General features: G+C 39.5%; 1 protein-coding gene across 2 annotated transcripts in view; it reads right to left on the reverse strand.

Moving 5' to 3' along the window:
- Window positions 1–25,375, reverse strand: part of VPS41 (VPS41, HOPS complex subunit) — a 200,147-nt gene that overhangs the window by 85,421 nt on the left and 89,351 nt on the right. For both annotated transcript variants that reach the window (XM_005679351.3, XM_005679350.3), the window contains 3 exons: window positions 23,310–23,384; window positions 11,673–11,735; window positions 8,254–8,319 (listed from right to left, as the gene is read on the reverse strand). In XM_005679351.3, the coding sequence (XP_005679408.2) occupies window positions 8,254–8,319; window positions 11,673–11,735; window positions 23,310–23,336 (156 nt within the window). In that variant the 5' untranslated portion in view covers window positions 23,337–23,384. The remainder of the gene's footprint in view (window positions 1–8,253; window positions 8,320–11,672; window positions 11,736–23,309; window positions 23,385–25,375) is intronic.

A 25,375-nucleotide genomic window follows, 5' to 3' on the forward strand; every position in this document is an offset into this window, starting at 1 on the left:
TACAATGGTTCTATGTGCAACCACTTGGACATAAATTTGGTGGTTGCCTGAAAAGTGATGTGTGAGAAAAGTCTGCATGTAGAAAACTGCCTAAGATCAAGCATCTAAATGCCTGCAGAAGTATCATTCTCCAGATACCCTGGTCAGCAGCCTGGGTAGTGAAACTGACATCAAAGACTTTTTCAGGATAAACAAAGTCTTACTGTACAGCACAGGAAACTATACTCAATATCCTGTTGATAAACCATAATGAAAAAGAATACATATAACAGAATCACTTTGTTGTAGAGCAGAAATTAACACTACATTGCAAATCAACTTCAATACTTCAATAAACTTTTTAAAAATTAAAAAAGATCTTTTATGACCCCAAGAACCCCAGCTTCCATCTGACCAGGAGACAAGCAAATATATAAGGAAGGACTCTTCCCTTGTGGCTCAGATGGTAAAGAATCTGCCTGCAATGTGGGAGACCTGGGTTCAGTCACTGGGTCAGGAAGATCCCCTGGAGAAGGGATAGGCTACCCACTTCAGTGTTCTTGGGCTTCCCTTGTGGCTCAGCTGGTAAAGAATCCATCTGCAATGCAGGAGACCTGGGCTCAATCCCTGGGTTGGGAAGATCCCTTAGAGAAGGGCATGGCAACCCACTCCAGTATTCTTGCCTGGAGAATTCCATGGACAGAGGAGCCCGGTGGGTCCAAGGCGTTGTGAAGAGTCAGACATGACTGAGTGACTAACACCTAACACTGTATTTCACATTTAATGGTCATAGCAGTTTACTGGGCTATGGGAAATGTTAAAAAGATTTGCATTACTACAAAAAACTGCTCCACTGTATTGTCTTCCAAAAAGAATCCAACACTCGATTTTTTGTTTGCTGATCATTTTGGACACTGAAAAGCTAGCTGATGCTTCTACCTCTGTCCTTCAGGTAAAATCTGCCAGGAGCCTTCAGCCCTGAATAGTGAAGCGCTTTTTCTCATTTCATGCATGCAGGTCCTTGCCTTGTTTGCTGACTGACACTTTCCAGCTTACAAAGTGAGCTATCCCTGCGGCCAGGTCCCCTCATTCTAGTTCACTGCAATGCCAAACAGCTGACTACCTCGTTTCTATAAATGAACTGCGCTGCAAACAGCAGTGCGACAATTGAATAATTTGTCAAAGGAGGAGAATCAGTTATTATGAAGTGTATTTCAGAGTTCAAAGGTAAAGGTCATAGGGAACTCAAGTTATCTGCTGACAGAGAAAGTTGAGCAATTAAAAAAATAGCAAACAAACCAGACAAGATTTGCCTGGCAGACTTATTTCTAGAAGACATACCTCATTTCTATGCTCATGCATTAGAATTCCTGCTACACAAGGAGGTTTACACTTGAAAAAAAAAATCCATCGATTCACACGTTTGAAAGTTCTCTCCAACGGCACTCTTACGAGATGTGCTTTTTCTTTTCTTTTTTCAACATGGAAACAAAACAGAATTTAGAATAAGCTTTTTATGCTCATGTGTCAAGCACTGGAGTCCATAAATCCAGCTATGGCATTCAACTACTAAGAAGTTACCTTGAAAATCTAAAATAAAAGTTTATGCCAGACAGAACTATTGCCGCCTCTTTCCAGTCCCAGGTGAATAAGGAGTTATCTCCAAAGACCTAAGAAGCTAGAACCTTAAAAAGGAAATATCAACAACTGTGTCAAACTGCAGTTTCAGGTTTTTTGGTTTTTTTTTCCCTTCATGACTAGTTTGTGGAACTATTCTGAAATACATGTTCTGATTACTTTTTAAAAAATGTTTACCCCTTGCCCAGTAACTAAGTTTTCCCATCAAATCAACTAGAATCTTCAATTAAAAACCTCCATCAAATTTTCTTATGAAATGACATCAAGATTCTCTCTCTGTAGGACATCTATCTTTCCTATTTTGCTTCTGTGGTTGTTGTATAGCTTTCATCATTGTTTACAGAAGTGGACATATAATTCCTAGATGCATTTAGCTGTCAGTCTAGAGAAGATCAGTATTCTTAAGGGTTAAGAATGCCTTTATTCCACATTACACCTTCATTTGGCTAGTCACCGTTTCATTTTTTTTAAAGATCAAATTAACCTCTCAGTTACATGATACTTGTCTCTGCGCTTTTTCCATCATATGATCTGCCATCTACTCTGAACAGGGAGGTCTAGTGCAAGGTTGTCACCATTTGCTAAATGTTGGACTCTTCAAACTTGTTCTGCTTAGTTTACGGCACTGGTTGCAAACTGCAGTTGGAATGATCAGAGTTGTGATTGGGCCAATGAGGATTTTGATTTTTTTCTCATTTACAAAGGTATAAAATGCCATAACTCAGTTATAAGGAAAAAATCGACTCCCCCTAAAAATCTGCTAACACCTTAAAAAGAAAATTTTTTCACAATATTACCTCTTTCTTAATATCACCTTCCAAAAGCCTTTCTCTTAGTTTTTAAAATCAAAGGTGCATTCCTTAATGAAATTAGAAATATTTCCTGAAATAATCGCAACTAAATATTATCTATTTTAAAACAGACAAAACACATTAATTCCAAAACCATGTAGTGCAGGTGATCTTCGAAAGTGCACACCATACACATACAGAAGAAAGAAATCTTTCCAGAGATTTCTGCAAAGCACACCAAGCTTCTGTACGTTTTGGCAATCTCTAGTTATTTAACTCAATACAAAGAAATCACTCTAACTTACTAAATAAACACTAGTTTTTACTACTCACTAAATACATATTTATACAATAAACTTTAATGAATTCAGAGAATTAGTCAACAGCTTGTATGTTACAAGTTCCTGAATAGAGGGCACGTGTGTGCAAAGTTCCTTCAGTCATGTCTGACTCTTTGGGATCCTATGAACTGTAGCCCTCCAGGCTCCTCTGTCCATGCGATTCTCCAGGTAAGAATACTAGAATGGGTTGCCGTTCCCTTCTCCGGGAGATCTTCTCAACCCAGGGTTTGAACCTTGTTCTCGTACATCTCCTGCACTGGCAGGGAGGTTCTTTACCAACAGCACCACTTGGGAAGCTCAAATAGAGCACATATTTACATACTAATGTTTCTTAAACCTCTAACATAAATAGGAAAAATTGTAATGCCCTTTAACTCTATTTTCATTATTTTTTATTGAAGTAGATGTACAGCAAACTGATTCAGTTATACATATATATTTAGCTATTCTTTTTCACATTCTTTTCCCTTACAGGTTATTACAAAATGTTGAGTAGAATTCCCTGTGCTATATGGTAGGTCCTTGTTGTTTATTTTATATATAATAGTGTGTATCTGTTAATCTCAAACTCCTAATCTATCCCTCCTTTCCCCCTTTGGTAATCATAAGTTTGTTTTCTACGAATGTGGGTCTATTTATGTTTTGTAAATAAGTTAATTTATATTATATTCTTAGATTCCACATATAAGCAATATTATATTTGTCTGTCTTACTTCACTTAGTATGATAATCTCTGGTCAATCCTTGCTGCTACAGATGCATTATTTCATTATTTTTATGGCTGAATAATATTCCAGTGTGTGTATACACCACATCTTCTTTATCCATTCACCTGTTTCTGGACATTTAGATTGCTTCCATATCTTGGCTACTGTGGAATAAATAGTGCTGCAACGAACACTGGGGTACATGTATCTTTTCAAATTATAGTTCTCCCCAGATATATGCCCAGGAGTGGGATCTTTGGATCATATGGTAACTCTATTTTGTTTTTTTAAGGAACAGACATACTATTCTCCATAGTGGCTGCACCAATTTACATTGCCACCATTAGTGTAGGAGGGTTCAACTTTTTCCCACAGCCTCTCCAGCATTTGTTATTTGCAGAATTTTGAATGATGGTATAAAAATGGCTTTTAAAGGTAAAGAAGTCAAAATCAAAATGTTTTAAAAGGAGTTAATTTGTTTGTCATCTTGTAAGTAATCAATGGTTCTAAAAACTAAAAAGGGTACTGGGACAAGGACAGATACAGAAATCAACAGAATTGAAAGTCCACAAATAAACCAACATTTACGGCTAACTGATTTTTGACAGAGGGCCCAAGACAATGGCAAAGGAACAGTCTTTGCAACAGAGAGGGCTGGGACAACTGGATATCCATGTGCAAAAGAATGAATTCAGACCCCTACCTTATACCATACACAAAAATTAACTCAAGGTAGACTCTAGAGCTAAATTTAAAAGTTAATACTATAAAACTCTTTGAATAACACACAAGCATAAATCTTAATGACCTTAGATTTGGCAATGATTTCATAGATGCAATACCAAAAGCACGAGTATAACACACACACACACACACACAACAAAAATTCCACACAAAAACAGATAAATGGTACTTCAGCAAGATTAAAAACTTTTGTACCTCAAATGACACCAGCAAAAAAGTAAAAAGACAGCTCAAAGGCTGGGAGAAAATATTTGCAAATATTTGAAAATCACATACTGGCAAGAGACGTGAATCCAGAATATATTTTTTAAAAAATGAAGCAACAGACTGGTTTCAAATAGGAAAAGGAGTATGCCAAGGCTGTATATTGTCACCCTGTTTATTTAACTTCTATGCAGAGTACATCATGAGAAACGCTGGGCTGGAAGAATCACAAGCTGGAATCAAGATTGCCAGGAAAAATATCAATAACCTCAGATATGCAGATGACACCACCCTTATGGCAGAAAATGAACACAAACTAAAAAGCCTCTTGATGAAAGTCAAAGTGGAGAGTGAAAAAGTTGGCTTAAAGCTCAACATTCAGAAAACGAAGATCATGGCATCTGGTCCCATCACTTCATGGGAAATAAATGGGGAAACAGTGGAAACAGTGTCAGACTTTATTTTTTGAGCTCCAAAATCACTGCAGATGGTGACTGCAGCCAGGAAATTAAAAGACGTTTACTCCTTGGAAGAAAAGTTATGACCAACCTAGATAGCATATTCAAAAGCAGAGACATTACTATGGTTTTTCCAGTGGTCATGTATGGATGTGAGAGTTGGACTGTGAAGAAAGCTGAGCACCGAAGAATTGATGCTTTTGAACTGTGGTGTTGGAGAAGACTCTTGAGAGTCCCTTGGACTGCAAGGAGATTCAACCAGTTCATTCTAAAGGAGATCAGCCCTGGGATTTCTTTGGAAGAAATGATGCTAAAGCTGAAACTCCAGTACTTTGGCCACCTCATGTGAAGAGTTGACTCATTGGAAAAGACTCTGATGCTGGGAGGGATTGGGGGCAGGAAGAGAAGGGGACGACAGAGGATGAGATGGCTGGATGGCATCACTGACTCAATGGACATGAGTCTGAGTGCACTGCGGGAGTTGGTGACGGACAGGGAGGCCTGGCAGGCTGCAATTCATGGGGTCACAAAGCATCAGACACGACTAAGCGACCGAACTGAACTGATTTTAAGCCAGAAATTCTAACTCAATAATATCAAGTTTTTCACCAGATAACTTGAACTGTTTTTATTTTATATGTACATAATTAAGCATATTTTGTGCTTGGGAAAAAATGTCTATACATGCATTTTTGGAGACATGAACAGGAAAATAGGAGAAAAGAGAATGCTCCCTCTTAGAACACTGAACACAGAAAAACCTGTCAAGCAGAGTGATAACCAAAGAAATGAACCATATCTTTGATGCTCTTGCCTGTTCAGCATTCAGTGAATTTTACTTATTTTAATACTTATCACAATGTAATCTTGGTATCAATTCCAACTTTTGGGAAAAAAAGTGACCTTGCCTGCACTTAGATCCTGGACTACTTCGTTATCCATACAATTGCTCAACAAGTTTTGGCCCAAAGAGTTACAACTACTCTAGAAGTTTCGGCCCAAAGAGTTACATTCACTTGGTCCCTTCTACAGACTGTAAGCTATGTCAAATGCTACATAGACGGATGAACACGTTATTGACACAGTTACCTTAGGCATCTTGCAAGTTGACAAGACATTCATGTAGCAAAAACTACTCTGGCAAATTAGATCAGATGATAGGTACCCTTCACGATATAAAAGCAATTATTAAACCATACCAACAAGGTGACTATTAAGAACACAAATCTATACAGAAACTCCCACCATCAAAGTTTGAGTCCATATGGACATCATTCATACTAACCCTAATATGTTCTTTCATACCAATACCTTGAAAAAATATGGGACAACTCTAAGGTCTCTAACTTCTGGAATTGGAAAGCTAGAACTCAAAACTGCATCCTCACATGGAAAAGACTTAAACCAAAATGATTTATCAATATTTTAAGTTATCAACATTTTATGAGGGATTGCTATTAAGAAGGCAGCAGACAGTTTAGAAGCAGAATCTCCAACCCCAGTCAAGCCTTCAGATGAGTGCAACCCTGGCCAAAATCTGAACTGAAATCTCATGACAGGCCCTAAAACAGACTGTACAGGAAAGCCATTCTTAGATTTCTGACCTGTGAGATAATGAAAGTGTGTCGGTTTAGGCCACTTAAAAAACAAACAAAAAACCTAGTGACTTGGCATTTTTCATCCCTAATGAGTTTTAAATTAAAATGCATGGGTTTAAATTATAGCTATGTGAATTCATGCTCTGTATCACATAAAAAGTTCTAACTAGAAAAGTGTTTACTAAAGAAATATCAATACTTTATCAAGAAGAATTTTGAAGCTACTCTTTCCTGAAATCAACTAAGACAAGTAAGGTAGCTACTTTTTCCTAACAGTAAGTCAGCTGCAGATCTAAAATAGAAAATGTTAGCTTCAATCTGTAATTCCCACTGATTAATTCTATACATGTTTCCCAGGTGGCGCAGTGGTAAAGAATCCACTTGCCAATTCAGGAGACACAAGAGACATGGACTGGATCCCTGGGTTGAGAAGATTCCCCAGAGTTGGAAATCACAACCTGCTCCAGTATTCTTGCCTGGAAAATTCCATGGACAGAGGAGCCTGGTGGACTACAATGCATGGGGTCACAAAGTGTTAGACATGACAGAGCAACTAAGCACAATCCCACAGACATTTCTGTGTGAGGTTAGTGCTGGTAGAGCCTAAGGATAACAATAAGTCCTGAGGAGGGGATGAAACGAGCTTGTTCTCAAACAGAAATAAGAGCTGGTGCAATCTTGGCTTTGTGCCTTGAGATGCAGTTGGAATCTAAAGGACCTGCTACTTAAACATTATGTGGAGCTAAAACCAGTGCTTGAAAAATGCCAACAGCTAGTATGCAGTCATATCATTGTATGAAGCAACAGTCCAAGTGAAAAGGACAGATAACTACCACAAAACATTCAAAACCATTTGGTAGCTAAGCCTCGAAGTATCTATTCCATAGCTATACCTTGCTATAGAAATAAACACATATAGCCTGCTCTCCACTGAGCCCTAAACTGGATAGGAAACAACATTCAGAGTTCGAGGACAGTGGGAACATTTTATTATAAAAAAAATCACTGGTGAATACAAATAGAAAAAAAAAAATTAACTTATTCAATAAGCAGAAAGATTCCTTCATTTTAGAATCTGCTATATTCACAAACATGTTAATGTATAAAACAATTCTTTTACTTTCTCATGTTTTAAATAGCACAAAGATAATAAAATATGCTAGGAACAAGTCACTGAAAATGAGTCATGGCAAGCTCAGCTCAGTGCTCTGTGTTGACTTAGAGGGGTGGGATGCGGGTCGGGGAGAGGGAGGCTTGAGAGGGAGGGGATATATATAAACACCAAGTCCAAGCAGTTGCAAAAGAGTCGGACATGCCTTAGCGACTAAACAACAAAATAGCTGATTCACTTCCTTGTGCAGCAGAAACTAACACATTATATTCCAACAAAAATAAATTAAAATGTAAAATTTTAAAAAGAGCCATGATTGTTCCAAAACTTTCTCAAGATTTCCAAGAGATTATCAACAAGTGGAAAGAAATCACTAGTTTACTTGCTCTTACTTTTTAAATGCTACCTCTTTTTTTGTGTGTAGAAGGGGCTGCTATACTTCAACAGGCTAGCAACCAGTTTGAGTAACATCTGTTTTTGCCCGCACCTATTCCAAAGGGATGTCACTGACAAGCACTGAGGCCACACCTCCCGAAGAGGTAATGGTCTTGCTATTTCACTACACTGTGCTTTCTCAAATTTTCTCCGAATGAAGAGTCAGACATTAAAAATATTAAAGATAAATTAAAGAGCAAACAGAACCCCTCAAAGACTGCCTGTGACATCAACATGCAGCATTTACCTTCTTCCCTCCCGTCACAAACTGCTTGCAGCTGGATCTCACAAAATGCGGGTGCACAGCAATGATCTGCAAGGAAGAGGGAGCCAACATGTCACTGGTTAGGAGTCACAGCTGCAGAGCAGAAGGAAAGCCCCTTGTACATGACAGGCAACATCATCGAAAAATCAACCTGGTATCTAGGTAGGAAGTAATCTATTCAGGGGATACTCTGCACCAAGGGAAAGCAAGTTTTGCTCTGGTGTGAGAGGGTCTCTTCTATGAAGTCAGGTCAAAGCTAAAAGATGAGAGCGAACAGCTGTAGTTTCTGGCTGAGTGGGACCCTCTGAGTGGGCTCTCCTCTTTACAGGCAGCCAATGAAGGTAATTAAGGCAGCAAGATGTCACAAACGTTTGTAACTGAAGACATTTCATAGAAGAAATCTACATTGTTTCCTTGTAAGGATGCCTCCCAAGTGGAACAAGGGCTACAGTGCAGCCTCACGGTCTGGAGTAGGACTCCATCAGTGGGAAAGACAACGGCGCTGCAGAACTGAGCTGAGTTCCCTTTTACCTCCACCGTCAGTTCCTGGGCCCCTGGTTATCACCTGCTCTCCACAATCTCCTACAACCCCTCACGAAGGTTTCTCCCAAGGCTGCCCCATCCCTTGTCATCATTTATTTCATTTGTCAGTGGCTTTCTCAGAGTCTGAAGCTGCACTCAGCATAAGCTCATCGTTGGGGCTCCCTTACATGGCTGCCAGCCTGCAAAGACCCTGCCTCCTCACTTTCTTACCCCCAAACCCACGTAATCACCAACTAACACACTGTGTTGTTCTTCCAGCCCAACATACAGAATTCTTTCTACACATTAAAAAAACTGACACAGCTATACTTTCACAAACCTTCAACTAAAGACATTTTCTATTCTTATTAATGAATGAATACATCTCCACCTGCCAACGGGATAGATTCCATTTCCTACCCTGTCATTTTGAGGGCATTTATTAGTATATGACTCCTCATTTCTCACTTCCAAGTTAGCCCTTCTTTGCTTCCACGCTTGTCTCATCCATCCTGGATACCAATGGAATCATTTACACATTCTGTCATTACACGTTCTTAAAATCTTTCTTGAGGGTCCTCTTAGCTTTCTTGTGATGCACAGTCCTAGATCACAACTGCGAGTGCAGTCATGTCTGTGCCTTCAACCACATAAGCTTTCTTCCCCACCAAGAAGAAACCAAGGCCATCACGTCACTGCCCCTGACTGCAAAGCCTTCACTGCCCAACTCAGTGACACTTGGCTTGGTCTCACCAGCAGAGGCTGTAGGACTCACATCCAAGGCTTCCCTCCTTCATCCCTACATGATGGATCCCATCCCTTAGAGCCGCCCCACTAAGTATTCCCTTTTGCTTATTTTGGATCTTCCCCCCTGTGATTTTTTTTTTTTTTTTTAAATACCAACAACCAAAACATGACCGGCAGAAATCCTTCTGGACTTTGGTTCCTTCTTCATCTACCAAATGAACTCCCTTCTACATCACAAAGTTTCTTGAAAGAAGAGTCTACCTTGCTTGTTTCTCCTTCTTTATCTCCAATTTACTCCATACATAGTGAGCCTCCTCCTCCTAGACCCTCCTCATTAAGGTCGCCAGGAGCTGATAATTATCAAATAAAGTGCCCTGCTTCTGTCCCTACCTCCTGGTAGCTCCACACTGCCTTTTCTGTGCTGCTGGCTCCTTCCTTCTGGAAACCCTCTCTCTTTTGGCTTCTCCTCCAATCCTCCTAATTCTTCTAAGATCCCTCATTGGTATTTTTTCTTCCCACTGCCTGAATCTTTAAATTAGCATTACAGGGGACTTCCCTGGAGGTCCAGTGGTTAAGTCTCCATGCTTCCAATGCAGGAGGCATGGGTTTGATCCCTGGTTGAGGAACTAAGATCCCCCGTGCTGTGGGGCCAAAGAAAGAAAGAAATAAGATAAACCAACACAGTGATACTAAAATAAATAATAAAAAATTTTAAAAACAAAATAAGTTACTGCTCCAGAATTTGACCCTCAGTCTTTTTCTTCTTTAACTGGATGATAACTTTCAAAATGGTTTCATCTTACTCAGCTGTAAGTACAGCTGGCTACCTACCCAGTTTGTGATTTTTAGGGCCAATCTCCATTCTGAGCTCTACATTCTTATTTCCAAAACCTCCCTAACATTTCCACTGGATGGTATATCTCTACCATTATCTAGACTCCAGACCAAACTAGCAACATCCTGCCTCAAACCGTCTCTTATTTCAGCTGACAGCCTTCCCACACACCATTACTAAAGCAAGAACCTTGATTTACCCTCAGCTCTTCCGTCTTTTATTACCTGCGGTCATCACCAAAGCTTATTAAACCTACCTCCTCCAGGCTTTTCCAATTCATTACTGCTACTCCATCTTGAATACTCACTCTCTTTCTTTCACTGAGCTCCTGTAACACCATGTCTAGGGTATGGCTTAGCCTTCTAAACCGTCTCCTGCCCCCAATCACTCTCTTGCTTGCATACCCCTGCATTCTGGCAGGGCTGGCTTTCTAAAACCTCTATCGGATCCCATCTCTCTTTTACCTGTTGATCAATACATGTTTGAATAAACACGTGAGAAAACTAAACCACCTCTTCCTTGACAACTCTAATAGCCACTGTAACTACAGTAACTGTTACCTAAAACTGGTCTTCTCCCTCATGTCTGTCAGCTTTCTCATCTATACTGAAAATAGCTGCTGTATTACTTTGCTTTCAGCTTAGCTCAGTTTTATGCCACTTCTTTGCTCTTCGGCATTCCATAATTTCTTCTTATCTACCAGACAAATTCCTTAGCCTAAATATAAAGCCACCTCAATCTGCCCATGCAGCTCTCCTGCCAAGTCAGTATTTTATGCACCATCTATACTCGACTATTTGCCACTTCCTGAACACAATTTGAACTTTCTAGCCTCTTCATTTATATTATACTGTTCTTCTGCAAGGGCAGTCAGCTTTCTCCCTCTGTCCTGTCCATTTATTAAAGCCCAGTCAAACATCAATCCATCTATGGGAGCCATCACTAACAAGAAGAGCTAGAAGTAACCCTTCTCAGTTTTATACTCAACACTGAGTTTTTACCTCCTTCTGAGTCTTTAATCACAGATTGTGTGATTTGAGTCTTTAATCACACAGTGTGTGTTTATCATCTCACCCACTACAACAAAAGTTGGAGGATACACTGAGGTCACAGTCACATAACATACATTCTGTGCACCTCCAAGGCATCAAATAGTATCCAGTACATTGACTGATGGATGCTTACTGACAAAATTAATGCAAGATTGGTAGTGTTCAAAGTATTAGTTTGCTTACTGCCTTTGTTGAGAAAAATCCTCTGAAAAAATTACTTACTTACTTATCCTCTGAATACTTACTTTAATGGGACAGTCAAAAGTCTCATGAAATTCTTCTCCAGAATACAGTCCAAACACCTGCACCTAAAAAGTAAGTGGATCCTGTCAGTTCACCATGACGGTAACAAAGAAAGCAGCTGAGTCAGTGACAACACATACTATCAACAAAAAAGTCAAGTACTTAGTAATCTAAGGTCTTTGTAATCTCTATCAAATATCCAATGAAAACAATTCCATCAGGGTGAGGCTATACCACTGCAATTAAGTTTTTTTTACCAGCATCTCATGGACAGAGTTCCCTTTGCCCATCACAAATTTATTAAATAGACGTCAACTTTAAAAAATGAAATAGAGATGAATAGGTTATTAATATTTTTTAATGAATTTTCCATAGGCTACTTCTAAAGGAATTATTTGTTCCTTTCCTTGAAGGAAAAAGGAGCTGCTTCTTTGAGTCACGGATATATAAATCAACCGAGCAGATCAAAGTTGCAAGAGATTAGAACTGCACTTCTTTTACCATCTTATCTTGAATCTATTGAGAGTGTATGCATGTAAGATTTAATTTTCTATTTATCAGTGTCTCCCTTAAAGTTGTTTCATCTTAATCTTTCCTCTGAACAGTTGACTTTAATATTCAATTGTATACTGTACATAAAGGATCTTCCCTGGTGGTAAAGAATGGTAAAGAACCTGCCTGTGATCCAGGAGATCCAGGTTCTATCCCTTGGACATGAAGATCCCCTAGAGAAGGAAATAGCAACCCACTCCAGTATCCTTGCCTGAGAAATCCCATAGATAGAGGAATCTGGCGGGCGACAGTCCATGGGGTTGCAAAGAGTCAGAATACAACTGAGCAACTAACACATTAACATAAAGGGTACAGATCATAGATTCAGAGCTTGACAAAAGTTTATGATATGAACATACCCCTGCAGCCACCACCCATGTCAAGAGGCAAAACCCAAGAAGCTCCCCTGTGTTCCTTCCCATTCATTTATACCCTCACAAACTAACTGCTCCTCCAAAATCTATCACGTTTGGTAAGCTGTGCTGATGTCAGAATTTTATATAAATAGAATCATAAACTATTTCACTGGCTTCTTTAACTGGATATTTTCCTTCTGATATTTATCCACACTGCTATGTACATATGGCAGGAGCTGGTTCTTTGTTACTGCTGTATAATATTTCAATGTATGAGTACATTGCCATTTGCGTATCTATCTTCCATTGATTACTTCAGTTATTTCCAAATACAGGCTATTATGAATAATGTCAAAGAAAGGCAATGCCAAAGAATGCTCAAACTAATGCACAACTGCACTCATCTCACACACTAGTAAAGTCATGCTCAAATTCTCCAAGCCAGGCTTCAACAATACGTGAACCATGAACTTCCAGATGTTCAAGCTGGATTTAGAAAAGGCAGAGGAACCAGAGATCAAACTGCCGTCGAAAAATCAAGAGAGTTCCAGAAAAACATCTATTTCTGCTTTATTGACTATGCCAAAGCCTTTGACTGTGTGGATCACAATAAACTGTGGAAAATACTGAAAGACATAGGAATACCAGACCACCTGACCTGCCTCTTGAGAAATCTGTATGCAGGTCACGAAGCAACAGTTAGAACTGGACATGGAACAACAGACTGGTTCCAAATAGGAAAAGGATTCCGTCAAGGCATATACTGTCACCCTGCTTATTTAATTTATATGCAGAGTACATCATGAGAAATGCAGGGCTGGAGGAAGCACAAGCTGGAATCAAGATTGCCAGGAGAAATATCAATAACCTCAGATATGCAGATGACACCACCCTTAAGGCAGAAAGTGAAGAAGACCTACAGAGTCTCTTGATGAAAGTGAAAGAGAAGAGTGAAAAAGTTGGCTTAAAGCTCAACATTCAGAAAACGAAGTTCATGGCATCTGGTCCCATCACTTCATGGCAAGTAGATGGGAAAACAGTGTCAGACTTTATTTTGGGGGCTCCAAAAATCACTGCAGATGGTGACTGCAGCCATGAAATTAAGAGACGCTTACTCCTTGGAAGGACAGTTATGACCAACCTAGACAGCATATTAAAAAGCAGAGACATTACTTTGCCAACAAAGGTCCATCTAGTTAAGGCTATGGTTTTTCCAGTAGTCATGTTAGGCATGTGAGAGCTGGACTATTAAAAAAGCTGAGTACCAAGGAATTGATGCTTTTGAACTGTGGTGTTAGAGAAGACTCTTGAGAGTCCCTTGGACTGCAAGGAGATCCAACCAGTCCATCCGAAAGGAAAGCAGTCCTGAATATTCACTGGAAGGACTGATGCTGAAGCTGAAACTCCAATACTTTGGCCACCTAATGCGAAGAACTGACTCATCTGAAAAGACCCTGATGCTCGGAAAGATTGAAGGTAGGAGGAGAAGGGGACGACAGAGGATGAGATGGTTGGATGGCATCACCGACTCAATGGATATGAGTTTGAGTAAACTCCAGGAGTTGGTGATGGACAGGGAAGCTGGAATGCTGCAGTCCATGGGGTCGCAAAAAGTCAGACACAACTGAGCGACTGAACTGAACTGAATGAATAATGCTATAATGAACACTCTTTCCAAATCTTTTGGTCCACTTACATATCCATTTATGAAGAATGGGATTGTTGAGTTGCAGCTTATATCTCTGTTGACATCTAACAGACAGCTGAACAATTTCACAAAGTTGTTCTGATCAATTTACACTCTCACCAGCAAAGCATAAGAATTCCAGGAGCTCTCAAACACTTGGAACCAGCTATTAGGGGCACTCAGAACTGTTTCCCAACACTTGGGGTGTGTTCACTCTTTTTCTAGTCTCTAGAAGAAAGTGGTGTTATTTTTTTCTTTTAAATTTGGTAAGAATTCACCAGTGAAGCTATCTGGGTCCAATGGCTCTATATGAGAAAGTATTTCATTACAAATTCATTTTTTAAATAGACATAAAACCTTTCAGACTTTCAATATCTTGTTTTCATCTTAGTAAGCTGTGAGTGGTTCATCTGTGCAAGTTCCAAGAGGAAAATGTACTCATACTATCATTCTGGGGAGATATGTTCTTTCACTAAAATATAAAATCTTTAGAATATCCCACTCATTTTGTGACTCCTGTGTTTATACTCTTAGGCCAAGAATGCTCTTTGGGTTCCAAGAATAATACATCATAGAATGTAATGCCAAGAGAATATGATCTACTCTGAGGTAGTCTGATAAAATGTATTCTCAACATAGCAAATACATGCAGGCCCCACCACCACCATGCTGCTCATCATTCAGAGGGCACTGGCTCATGTTTTACATATAAGCACCAGGTGGCTCACTGCTATAGAATCCACCTAGAAACTCAGGAGATGCAACAACATGGGTTCTATTCCTGGGTTGGGAAGATCCCCTGGAAGAGGGCATAGCAACCAGTCCAGTATTCTTGCCTGGGGAATTCGGTGGCAGAGCACCCTGGCGGGCTACAGTCCATGAAGCCATAAAGAGTCACATGTGACTCAGCAGTTAAGCACAGGGTACACTGAACTTCTTAAAAAATGGTGGTTGAGAAGCTCAAAAGAATAGCATTATATGCAAGGTTTTACTCTGCCCAAAGAAGCTGAATGTGAATGAGCCCAAAGAATCCAAGAAAACAGGCTCAAAGTAAGACAGGTACTATATCATCTGGATCTTAACAGACTAAATGAACACGGGGGTCAACTTACTAAAATTACATCAGTAGATATCCATAGTACTCCAGGAAGTTTATATTCTTCTAACATAAAGCTACTTCTATTCACTCCAACTATATCACAGCATGGTCCTGTGTTACATCTTATACTCCAACTAAAAACTTGGACCTCAAAATGCTTCCACACACCTTACTTCAGTGGTTCTGATTGGACTACATGGTTAAGATCCCCGGATACTAATGGCCAGACCCCATCCTCAACAAATTAAACTTTTTGGTGGGATAAAATACATATTTTTTTTCAGGTGAATGTATTTATTTCACTCATAGTAGTCAATTTCTATCTAGAAATGTCTAAGTGGTCCCCTGAGCTCTAAATCTATTATTATTATTATTTTAGCTGTAATTTGATTCAATTTTAACCTATAGGGAAGTCTTGGTTACAACTATGTGAGACTAAGATTCCAGTGGCAAAGTGTATTTTGATAACATCTCCTCAAAGAAGTCATGCCATTTCTCAGTTTTCTCAAACTAGGCAGGGAAACATTCTTCTGAAAAAGATTTCTATTGAAATGGTCAGTATCATTCTGGTTCTTTAAGAAATTTTACTCTGAATTAAACTATCCTTATGGACTTCAAAATGAGAAGAAATACCTTTAAAACTGTATTTTTAAAGGTTCATAATTCATGGTATGTAACTAGGACCAAAAATCTTCCTCTCCCTCATTTGACCCTTATAGCAAGACTGCTGGGGATGAAAGCAAACACCTTTGTTGATGTTCAGTCACTGAGTCATGTGCAACTCTTTTGTGACCTCATGGACAATAGACTGCCAGGCTCCTCTCTCTGTTCATGGGATTTTCCAGGCAAGAATACTGGAGTGGGTTCCCACTTCCTCCAGGGAATGAAGCCATGTCTCTTGCACTGGCAGGTGGATTGTTTACCACTGAGTCACCAAAATAAACAACTTGTCTAAAGTCGTAAAAATCAGGAAGACTATTCCAAGCTCTATTCTTCTATATACCGTCATTATAGGAGCTAGTCCAAAATTTGTAAATAAAGAAGATATCTTTCCATATGAAGTGTAAGAAAAGCAAGATTGGAAAAAAATTCAAATGCCTCAAATATTCGCCAAAATAAAAGTGAAAGGGAGTATCAGGCTATGAATCAGACAACTCTACCACAGAAATTGAAATTAAATGCAACAGACAAATAGACAAACTTCCTTCTACCTATAATAGGATAGATTTGAAGAACAAAAGTTAAGTGATTTTTATTGTGGGAAAAAGAACACGTGCTGTAAACAAATATGGGACTGCTGAAAAAAGACTGAGGTATCAGTAAGTGAGCAAATATTACAAATATTGTGAACTTTATGGGGAGAACTAAAATACAAATTTCCGTGGGTAAAAATTATGAATCCAACAACAAAACAATTATGAATTTGTATGAAGATATAATAGTCGAGTAAGAAGGAATAGTAGAGTAAGAAGGCAGGAGGAGAAGGGGACAACAGAGGATGAGATGGCTGGATGGCATCACCAACTCAATGGACATGAGTTTGGGTAAACCCCGGGAGTTGGTGATAAACCTGGCGTGCTGCAGTTCATGGGGTTGCAAACAGCTGGACACGACTGAGCAACTGAACTGACTGACTGACTGAAGAAGGAATAAGTAGAATAAGAGAACAAGGCATCAAGTTCTTAGCAAACAGGCTGACACTCAGAACTGCCCTTGAGAACTAGTCAGAAGCAAAATGTCACTATTGTACCCACTACAGAGACTGGAGGGGTGTTTGCTGAAGGCGATGAGCAAGACTACAACTCTTAGGTTAGTGCTTCTCACTGTCTTTTTTTTTTTAAGATTTTTTATGTGGATCATTTTTAAGTCTTTATTGAATCTATTACAATACTGCTTCACTTCCATGTTTTGTTTTTTTGACCATGAGGCATGCGGGATCCTAGCTGCCTGACCAAGGATCAAACCCACACCCCCTGCAGTGGAAGGCAAAGTCTTAACCACTGGGCCACCAAGGAAATCCCTCTTAGGTTAGTCTCTATTTCTACACTTAACTGAGTAACATTTTCCTCAACTGTCCTTATTTTCTCTTTCAGGATGAAAAACACTGAAATGTCTCAAAACAAATGTCATAAACTTGACATCAGTATCAGTTCAGTTCAATTGCTCAGTCATGTCCGACTCTCTGTGACCCCATGAATCGCAGCACGCCAGGCCTCCCTGTCCATCACCAACTCCCGGAGTTCACTCAGAATCATGTCCATCGAGTCAGAGATGCCATCCAGCCATCTCATCCTCTGTCATCCCCTTCTCTTCCTGCCCCTAATCCCTCCCAGCATCAGAATCTTTTCCAATGAGTCAACTCTTCGCATGAGGTGGCCAAAGTACTGGGGTTTCAGCTTTAGCATCATTCCTTCCAAAGAAATCCCAGGGCTGATCTCCTTCAGAATGGACTGGTTGGATCTCCTTGCAGTCCAAGGGACTCTCAAGAGTCTTCTCCAACACCACAGTTCAAAAGCATCAATTCTTCGGTGCTCTGCCTTCTTCACAGTCCAACTCTCACATCCATACATGACTACTGGAGCAGGGTGAATTGTAAAACCTTTGCTATTTTGGTTAATTTCACTAACGTGACACCCAAACTAGTAGGTCACAACTTACACTACTAAAGCTAACAAAACCCAAAATGATTCTCATTCATTTCCTCTCTTTTTAAAAAAATTTTCTCAGTGAGTATCACACTGTGAAAAGAAATCCACTGAATGACTGCCTGGAGAGATCTGGCTTTTAGGAAGATCTTACCTGAGAAAAGAATCATATTTAAAGGTTAAAACTGAAAGGATCCTTTTGATAAGCGTATTTCCTATAGCAGCCCTGACAACTTCTCCCAACTTGTCACAAAAATACCTAATGAGAAAAAGAAAATTCAGAACAATCTGTTTTATAGTCAATCTACTGCAAAGACCTAGAGTATTTCTCATTAACTACAAACCCAGAGCACCATGAGGACCACAAAAGGTGCTCATGGTATTTACCGCCAGAAAAACAGAAACCCTACCCTCGTGAAACAATCAGGAAGGTGTCTGTGTCTCCACTCTAGCACAGACTTCTCTGTATCTGCCAACCAGAACACTGGGCGACTGGCCACCTAACACAGAGAAACTGTGAGGAGGGTGGCCGGAGGGCCAGGAAACGCTCTCAGCTGGTACTTCACGGTAACAGCCCCCCAAACCCAAGCTTCCAACAGCAACTGGTCAAGCATTAAAACAGGAGTGAACACATAAGCTGTAATTCCGTCTGGCTGGAGGGACCCTCACAGGGCAGATGGCAGTTTTTCATATTCTCTACCCATGGAGGGTGTTAAGAGACCCAGGAGAGAAGACAGGCGAGGATCTCAGTTCACTGGAGGAGCTGCCTTAACTGGATACTTCCAGGCAGAGGAAATGGAGCTCGTTAACTGGACCCTGTGTGGACCTGATGTGTGATTCTACAACACCCAGCAGGATAACACCAAGAAGGATAACAAGCAGGGCTCAGAGCAAGCGGACACTGAATCTGTTTGCTAACTGAGGTTCAGAAAGAGCTTGTCTCCTTGTTTTGGAATGGATACAAGAGTAACAAAAACATACACAGGATCTATAAAAAGAATGAGGCAGAACACAATTTCAAGGACTCCAAGGGAGAAAAACCATGCTTTAAAAAAAATGTTTTAATAGAGACTTTCCTGGTAGTCCAGTGGTTAAGACGCTGTGCTTCTACTCAGGGGGTGTAGGTTTGATCCCTGGGCAGGGAACTAAAATCCCACATGCCAAGTGGTATGGGGTGGGGAGGGGGCTAGTGTTAACAGTAACAACAACAACAACAACAAAACTACCAGACTGTTGACTTCAGTAAGAAGAGACCTCTATGAATCTGGAGCAGAAGAAAAGGATGGTGATGATGATAACTACTGACAATTACTACCTGTGCCTTCTATTTCAGATACTATTCCAAACTACTGACACATATCAACTAACTAATTTCCCCTGATGATTAACACAGCAATAATCATTACTACCCCCTTTTACAGAGGAGGAAAACAGGTTGAAGCCCAGAGAGGGCTGAAGCACTTAGCTGACAACACACAGCTCAAGCGTGGCAGGATAATTCCACTCCCAGCCATTTGATCTCTAATACTCTTACGACCTCTAATACGTTAAGAGCTAAGACTTCTCATGACACAAGAAGTCATCATTTTGGTTTTGAAAATTAAACATAGATCAGGCTGACATGAAAAGAGCTGAGAGAGATCGAAAGAGTTCAGGAAAATTAAAAAGGCCCAACAGAATAAAACTCTACTCCAGAAAGCAACACGGACATTGGAAGCAAAGCATATCAGCCAAGGGACCAAACAAGAAGAGAAACTCTCCCTGACTTCAGAGAAATGAGACAATAAAAACCATGAGAAAGCAAAGCACATGTGTGTGTCTGCGTGTCTATGTGTGTATAACAAAACATGGCCAAGGTTTCTTACAATATATTTTCAAAAGAGAAGGGTGAATAGGACTTATCCATTCACTCTTGTACCTTGAAAAGGTGATGCACAACAGCGCGGGAGGGGAAGAAGCCAGACCACAATGTTTAAGGAAAAGGTTATCAAAATAAAGCAAAGAGATCTGAGGATTTCCCACACACCTCAGATCGGCTCTGCCACATCCCCATTCAGGCCTCGCACTGCGCCCACTGCCCAGCTGAGTCAGTGGAGGGGGTTGGGGGTCAGGGAACATCCTTGACCTAACAGAGCAGAGTGGGAATGGAGCCTGGGCAGGTGCGGTGCAAAGCGAAGCTCTTAGCTTCTGTGCGATACCGCCTCCAGCCTCAGTATTATTGAGTTTCTTTGAAGAAATGAAAACACATGGAACTGCAGCAATAATCAAAATCAGGACTGAAGTCAACTTTCCTGAAATGAAAACAATACTTCAGTATATAGATCAAAAGGACTAACTCTCTTTCAGACAAAATGAATGAAAATAGACCTGAACAAGACATTAACTTAGCAAACTGAATTACAAGGGCTGTTCGTTGTTGTTGGTGGTGGTATTGTTGTTGTTATTATGATGAGTCTGAGCTCCAAGGCAGGACAAAAAAATTTAAAAAGGTTTTGTGAAAGAACAAAGTAGGCTGGCCTCTGACATGTCTATGAAAATAAAGGTTAGACAAAAGAGAGCAGGGTCTCCAAAGCTTTGAGAGAAAACAGTTCAACCTAGAATTCTATATTAAATTAATTCTAGTTTATATGTGAAGACAACACAGGCAAGAGATCAGAAAATAAACCTTGTATGTATTTATCCTGAAAGTTACCTAAAAATGTACACCAGTACCACACATACTCTATGTGTGACGGTATTTCAAAATTTGGAACTCAAAGGTAAAAAAGTCCTGAAGCAAAAGATTAGAAATGAGCACCAGCTGAATAAACAGAGTAAATTTTAAAGAGCTGTTAGAATTAGGACTTTAAAACCGAATACAAATATGCAGAGTCATCTCTGAAATAGAAGGCAATGATTTTTCTAGAAATCCTAACACACTAAAGAAAGAAAAACCACAACAGCCATTTAAAGATGCATGAGATCTAGATATCTGGAGTTGATACTTTTAATAATCTTTACATTGCTATCATTACTAACCACTTTACCAGATCATGCTTTATTATTAGCTCCTCAGTTTTCACAATACTGACTAACCCAGGGTGAGGGCTAGGTTTCATTAACTATGTGCACTGATGTATTTCTTTTCAAGTCTATCAATGCTGGTAAAATATATGAGAAAACTATGTTTAAAAATGCATCACGGGGGCTTCCCTGGTGGCTCAATGGTAAAGAAGTTGCCTGCCGATGCAGAAGACGGTCGGGTTCAACGCAGGTTCAGTCCCTGGTCTGGGAAGATCCCACATGGCACGGAGCAGCTAAGCCTGTGAACCACAGCTACTGAGCCTGTGCTCTAGAGCCTGGGAAACGCAACCACTGAGCCCTGACACCACAAGAGGAGAAGCCACCTCAATGGCTGCTTCACGCAACTAGAGAGTAGCCCCTGCTGGCCACAACGAGAGCAAAGCCCACGCATCAGCGAAGACCCAGCCCCGCCAAAAAGGAAAGTTGTTAAAAAAAAAAAAAAAAAGCACCATGGGTCTACAGCAAAATATGACAGCTACAAATCTGACTAAAATAGGAAAACAGAGGTGTTTGCCCAGAAGTGCACCAGGAGATATCTGAGGGTTATCTCATTATTCACCAGACACAGTAGTTAAAGTAGCCCACTTCACCATATCAAATAATTCTTCTTCAAAATTTAGAACTCTGAAAATACTTCGATGAAGTAGCTTCCTAAAAGTTCTCTTACAATTCAAAAACAATATTCTCCCTCAACAATTAAATTGAGTGCTCACTTCGGCAGCACATACACTAAAATTGGAACGATACAGAGAAGATTAGCATGGCCCCTGCGCAAGGATGACACGCAAATTCGTGAAGCGTTCCATATTTTTAAGAAAAAAAAAAAAAAGAGATAGTGAGCTTAGGATGTTAGGGGCAAACAGGATTTAGGAAGATAAGTAGTAAACTGATGAATGTAGCATGAGTTACAATGTAATCACAAGTTAACTACAGGACAAAAAAAAAAAAAAATTAAATTGATATTAACCCAGAAGGAATTCCCCCTTACCTTTCAGAAAACAAAAATGGAGATAATCTTTCATTATCAATACAGAATGTTTCAATGGTTTGGATAATTCTCAATTTCTGCACAAACCAACTCTTCCCTTATCGCTCTTTTGACAGTCTGGTTCATTTCAGAATTTCAGCAAGTACTGTGAAATTTGATAATGCTTTCTGAAAAGCACAAGTGTTCCAATGACTTTCAGAAGACTCTCTGGGCAACGTTAGGCTTAGATACATCAAAATGCATTCATGTATGTCAAGAAGACTTCATCTTTCTTCTGTTAACAGATTAAATGGGTATAAATCTTTTATATTGAGTACATTGTTTTTAATTTACTCATCCTAATGGACCATTGAATTTAGATCACATAAAGAAACATAAAATTAGATTAGGAAATCTGCTGTATGCAGGCAAGAATATGTAAGGTTCTGTAATGATTCTTAATGCATTCTCTTCTTAAACTGTTATTTCAGAAGAGTAGCTTAAATACTCTGTGCATTAGAATTTTATCATTGCAAGCCAACATTAGAAAAGCCTTCCATTGACTGAAAAACAAAAAAGACATTCTTGTAAGTGGAAAATCAATCACCACAACCACTAAATGTCACAGCTCAACATCAGCAAGAAGCACTGATAATTGTTAGTTATACACTGCACAAATGATGTATGTCCTTGGTTGAGGAAGTGGGGGCCAGGTTTTTAGAAAACTGTACATATATTGATTTTACATTTATTTAATGCAGCCATTCCAAGACACTTTATTCTTCTGATAAACTATGACTGCTTATCAAAAGATTCTATAATTCAAGAGAAACATTCATAACTGGTGTGTGAAAATGAAAACCACCAGCCCACAGAAATCATGCCCACAAAATCCAATTTTGTGGATTTATGGCAGAAAAGCATTAAACCACTGTCTTGCAGGAACTGCAGACCAGTCGCTGAAGTCTAAGTGGCACGCCAGTAATGATTAAGGTGACATGTCCCCCTGCCACAGTTGTTAATCAGCTTAATACTAGTTACATTATTGACATTCTTGTAATTACTTTTCCTTAAGGCACATTAGCGCAAAAAATATTTTACTTTAAATATGAGCGATCAGGAGTAAGTCCAATACCCGAAAAGAATAATCAAGGTTCTCCGAATGCAGATACCCAGTAAGCGCAGTGCTGTTCCGAGGCCCTGGAAGTGGTTACATCACAGCCCCTGGGGTTGGAGCAGCGCTTTCCATGTGATCAGGCAATCCCCATACCTTTCCATCCTCTGCACATACGCCCATGTGTTCTCCACTTTCATCCAGGCTAACCTGATTTATCTTCACAGGACTCTATTTAAAAAAAGGGACAAACAAACATGAAAAACATTTTTATGTATCAGAAGTCAAATGTTTTACCTCTTTGTAAAATGTAAATGATACAAGCTGTCTATTAGTTTAGATGTATGAGTCCAAGACATAGTTTGCTTTTGCAAATGAAAATGGTAAAATATAGCTTTGTTCCCAGACATATAACAAGGGGAGAAACCTCAGATTTTCCCAGATTACCTATTTCACATTCTGAAATCCAGCTAAAATGGTATTTTTCTTACTTGCTATGTGCCTTTTTATTTATTCTGTTCTATTTACTCCAGAGTCCTATAATTCTTCCCTAGCCAAATTCATTCAAAGAACAAAAATCCCAAATAAAAATCATGATGTAATGAAAACTGTTAGCTTTTTAAAGAATTGAAGTATAGCTTGTTTCTGGTGAATAGCAAAGTGATTCAGTTTTATACACACATACTTTTTCATATCCTTTTCCATTATGGTTTATTACAGGATACTGAACATAGTTCCTTTTGCTATACAATAGGACCTTGTTCTTTACCTATTTTATGTACAATAGTGTGCAGCTTCTAATCCCACACTCCTGATTTACCATTCCCTCACCTGCTTTCCCATCTCGTAACCATACATTTATTTTCTACGTCCATGAGTCTGTTTCTCTTGTATCATATTTTAAATTCCATATATAAGTGATATCATGTGGTATCAGTCTTTCTCTTTCTGGCTTTCTTTGCTTGTTATGACAATCTCGAGGTCCATCAGAGTTGCTTCAAATAGCATTATTCCATTCATTTTCTGTCTGAGTAACATTCTTTTGTATGTATATACACATATTCTGCATCCATTCACTGGCTGGTAGATGTCATGGTTGCTTCCATGCCTTGGCTACTGTAAAGGGTGCTACAATGAATGCTGGGACGCAGGTGTCTTTTTGAATTAGCAACTCGAAAATCAGTTGTCTTAATCTGGCTTACCAGCCAATTCATTTGTTTTTCTCTTATAAAGGACAAAATCAACTTTTTATTTATACTTTACGCTTCTGGGGGAAATCCACAGGGTCTAACTGATACTAAGTTTGTCATATCCTAACTCTGTCATCCTCCCATCTTTGGAATAATCGCAAATTTAAAAATCTGTGAAGACAGGAATTAGGCATTCTACTTTAGATGTATTTTCCCAAGGGGAAACACACTATACATTTAATATTTTACCCAGATTTCCATGTATTTCTCTATGTAGCCAGCTGTTTATTCACTATCAGAGAAGGCAATGGCAACCCACTCCAGTACTCTTGCCTGGAGGATCCCATGGATGGAGGAGCCTGGTGGGCTGCAGTCCATGGGGTCACTAAGAGTTGGAAGACGACTGAGCGACTTCACTTTTACTTTTCACTTTCATGCACTGGAGAAGGAAATGGCAACCCACTCCAGTGTTCTTGCTTGGAGAACCCCAGGGACGGAGGAGCCTGGTGGGCTGCTGTCTATGGGGTCACACAGAGTCGGACACGACTGAAGTGACTTAGCATAGCATAGCATAGCATTACTCACTATAATATTCACAAAGGTGATTTTCTAAATGGAAGTCAATATCAGTAAATGATGAAAACAGTAAAAAAAAAAAAAAAGGCAAGCACTTCTTTTCCTTTTTAATTTTTTTTCAATTTCTTTCTTTTTGAATGCAACAAGTGGTATGCGTGATCTTAGTTCCCTGACGAGAGATCAACCCTGTGCCCCCTGCATTGGAAGCATAGAGTCTTAACCAATGGACCACCAGGAAAGTCCTTTTTCTTCTTAAACGTTGACAGTATCCAACCAGCTTTCACAAAACATGATAGAACAAATTAACCATGAAAAGAGAAATAAGCCTTCATCATTACAATATAAGCCTGCAAATTAGTTTCCCAAAATACCTAACCTTAAAATAATCTGATTAGTGCATACAAATAAAATGGAAATACACCAAATTGACTGTTCCACGCTTACTGGAAAATATCT

This window comes from Capra hircus, chromosome 4, assembly GCF_001704415.2.
Source record: "Capra hircus breed San Clemente chromosome 4, ASM170441v1, whole genome shotgun sequence".
In the NCBI taxonomy this organism is placed as follows: Eukaryota; Metazoa; Chordata; class Mammalia; order Artiodactyla; family Bovidae; genus Capra; species Capra hircus.